General features: G+C 49.5%; 1 protein-coding gene across 1 annotated transcript; it reads right to left on the bottom strand.

Moving 5' to 3' along the window:
• Window positions 1-312: 312 nt before the first annotated feature.
• On the bottom strand, window positions 313-1810 carry LOC115326252 (acanthoscurrin-1-like). The gene is made up of 2 exons (XM_029987059.2): window positions 1799-1810; window positions 313-594 (listed from the first exon to the last, which is right to left on the bottom strand). Exons 1-2 carry the CDS (start codon window positions 1808-1810, stop codon window positions 313-315), a joined length of 294 nt encoding a protein of 97 aa, XP_029842919.2.
• Between the last annotated feature and the right edge of the window lie 1731 nt (window positions 1811-3541).

Genomic DNA, 3541 nt, shown 5'->3' with positions numbered 1-3541 from the left:
CCGGAGATTGCCCTTCGGCATCACATCAGCACCGGAGTTTTTCCAGAAAAAGATGACACAGTTTTTCGAAGGTCTGCAAAGGGTCCGGTGCAACATGAACGACGTCCTTATCTACGGAAGCACTCCAGAAGAGCATCATGAGAGGCTTCGTAATGTTCTCCAATGACTCCAGGACAGGGGAATGACCCTAAACGCAGAGAAATGTGAATTTTTCGATAAGCAAGTTAAGTTCCTTGGGGGGGGTTCCAGTTAAAAGCGAAAGTCTCCTTGCAAAATACCTTTGCTGTGTGGGGTCTGGGCAATACGTAGAAGTTAGCCGTAGAAGCCGCCTACGAATCCACCGTAGCGGCCGCCGTAAGATCCACCGTAGCTTCCACCGTAAGATCCGCCGTAACTTCCTCCGTAGCCGCCTCCGTATCCGTGCCCCAAACCACCGCCAAAACCGCCAAAACCGCCAAGACCGCCGCCGTAGCCGCCGAAGCCTCGACCGAATCCTCCGCCAAATCCTCCATGACCGAGGCCTAAGCCTCCGCCGTGGTGCAGCAGACCGGCGATGGCCACGGCCAGTGCAACGCAGAACACGGCGAGAGAAAGCTGTAAAATCGAACAAAATTCAACAACTGCATAATGTCTAATGACATGTGTGTATCAAGATTATATGAGACTACCCGGTGCCAAATCTGGTTTAAAGTGAACTAATGCAGATATATTGTGAGTACGACCAGACCCAAACAAGATCAGAGCAATTGTCGATATGAAAGTGCCGTCAAATGTGTCTGAACTAAGAAGTTTCCTCGGAATGGTAAACTACCTAACGAAGTTCGTTCCAGGCATGTCAGAGATTGCCTACCCGCTAAACTGCCTACTAAGCACAAAAACGAGTGGATCTGGACAAGCGAACAACAAAGAAGTTTCGACCAGTTGAAGAACGCATTGACAAGGAGCCCAGTGCTGGCACATTACGACCCAGGGAAGCGCACAATCATTTCGACTGATGCTTCATCGTATGGGCTAGGAGCGGTACTCCGCCAACAACAGGAAGATGGAGCGTACCGACCCGTCGCCTATGCCTCAAGGACTTTGACTGAAACTGAAAGGAGGTATGCGCAAGTGGAGAAAGAAGGCCTGGGAGTCGTGTGGGCATGTGAAAGGTTCCAAGATTTTATAACCGGACTTCACGTCCTGATTGAAACAGATCACAAGCCCCTTCTGCCAATTTTCTCGTCAAAAAACTTAGCGGACATCACTCCACGACTTCAAAGGATGAAACTTCGGATGATGCGATTCTCGTACGACATGAGACACATTCCTGGAAAAGCCTTGGTTACTGCCGATCTTCTATCTCGGAAGCCTCTACAGGAGACAGGTCAAGGGGACTTTCAGGAGAAAATTGCACTGTATGTCAGTGGACTTACAGCATGCTTGCCGGCAACCGACCATAGGTTGAAAGAAATCCGATAGAAGCAAGTTGCAGATGTCACGTGCAGGACACTGGTCAAGTACGGTGAAGAAGGCTGGCCGACACGGAATGGGGTTCAAACTGACTGCAGGGATTACTGGCCTCATAGGTCAGAAATAGCTTTGCAAGACGGTCTCCTCATGAGAGGATCCCGCATTATTATTCCTCAGTCAATGCGCAGTGACATCCTACAAAGACTTCACGAAGGACACCAAGGCATTACCAAGTGTAGGGCGCGCGCCCGACAGTCTGTATGGTGGCCTGGACTTTCCCGTTAAGTGGAAGATGTGGTACGCGCATGCACACAGTGCATCCAAGAAACACACAACCGACACGAACCACTGCTTCCATCAAAGTTTCCAGATAGACCATGGCAAAAAGTCGCAATGGACCTGTTTTATTTGGAAGGAAAAGACTACCTCCTCGTCACCGACTACTTTTCAAGGTTTCCAGAGATTGCACTTCTCAACAGTCTGACGGCGACTACAATAATAACTCACCTGAAGTCTTTCTTTGCAAGACATGGAACACCTGAAGTAGTCTTTAGTGATAACGGACCACAATTCCGAAAAATACAAGGGTCGGAGTTCCAGAAGTTCGCCGAAAGTTGGGGTTTTGAACACAGAACATCCAGCCCACGTTACCCCCAAAGTAATGGCTTCGTGGAAGTTGCTGTTGCCATTATCAAACGTAGTTTGAAGAAAACTGGGGACAGCTACGTCGCGTTACAAGCCTACCGCTCGACACCGTTGGGTAACAGCTACAGTCCAGCAGAGTTGTTAATGGGGCGGAGATTGCGTACTTCTCTACCAACGGCTGACTACCTTCTTCAGCCAAGTCAGGTAGATAAAGAAGCCCTCAATCTTTGGGAAGAACGTAGGATCATGAATCCGAAGCGTAACTATGACCGACGACACGGTATCCGCCGGCTTCAACCTTTGATGCCCGGGGATAGAGTGTGGATAACCGATCGACGCGAAACTGGAATAGTGCAGTCGTCGGTGGACACTCCAAGGTCCTACTCCGTCAAAACACACGATGGGAACCTCAGTCGGAACCGATTTCATCTCGACCCGATTCCGACAGTGCCCAAATCACCTGACCTTCAACCGCAAGATACGATTGCGGAAAGAACACTAGAGCCGACCTATGGGACCCCACATTCCGATCACGTTGTGACCCGAAGTGGCCGAGTAGTCAAACCCATAGTACGCTTTAGTCCTTAGCTAAAAGGGGGAGATGTGCTAGGAGCTATAGTCATCGCGAGGCGTGAGCCGGAAACGACGACGATGAAGAAGAGGGAGGGGCGCTCGAGACAGATGATTAAATGGCTGATTCTAAACGGACGCTGGTTGAGTCCTGAGTTCCTGAGGGCCTGACAACACAAAGACTTCACTTCCGTGTACTTTTAGAAGGAACATGTACGATGTAGAGCTTAGCCATACAGCTCTCCTATGTAGGGGGATCGGTGGAAGAGGGGCGGCCTCTTCAGTCGGTGGAGGACAAGAATGAGTTTTAATAACGCTGACGTGAATACCAAAACAGTAAGAGGAAATTTCATCGAAAGTGTAGCATATACTCGCGTGGTATGCCGTGCACTCCCTGAACCCCCTGATTGGTTGCCAATACCAGATGAGTTGGTATATTTAAGAAGATTTTAATGCGCTGACAACCACCGCTAAGTGGCTGATTCGCTCTTAAACAAATTGTACGTGTGTGAATGACTGTGTGCTTTTTCATTTTGTGTTAACCAGAAACAAAGAAGAAAAAAAATTGGTGGCCGAGGGGGCTAGCCCACACCAGCTCGGAGCACGTGGAGCGAAAGCTCGCGCTGCGAAACCCAGGGGTGCTATGTTGCGCTTTTTGCACTCCCAGGAGACTTGGAAGAAGGAAGTGACGTCAACGACTAGAGCAAACGCAGATTGGATGTTGACAGAAGAAAACAAAATCAACATCCAATCTGCATTTGCTGCGTTGTTGACGTCACTTCCTTCTCCCTAGTCTCCTGGGAATGCAAAAAGCGCAACATAGCCCCCCAGGTATCCTGGGTTCAATCCCCCACCCCCTGCACGTTTCAAACTA

This window comes from Ixodes scapularis, unplaced genomic scaffold, assembly GCF_016920785.2.
Source record: "Ixodes scapularis isolate PalLabHiFi unplaced genomic scaffold, ASM1692078v2 PGA_scaffold13__105_contigs__length_92229423, whole genome shotgun sequence".
NCBI lineage: Eukaryota > Metazoa > Arthropoda > Arachnida > Ixodida > Ixodidae > Ixodes > Ixodes scapularis.
Note: the sequence above shows the minus strand (reverse complement) of the source record. Positions and strands in the feature narration are given on the sequence as shown.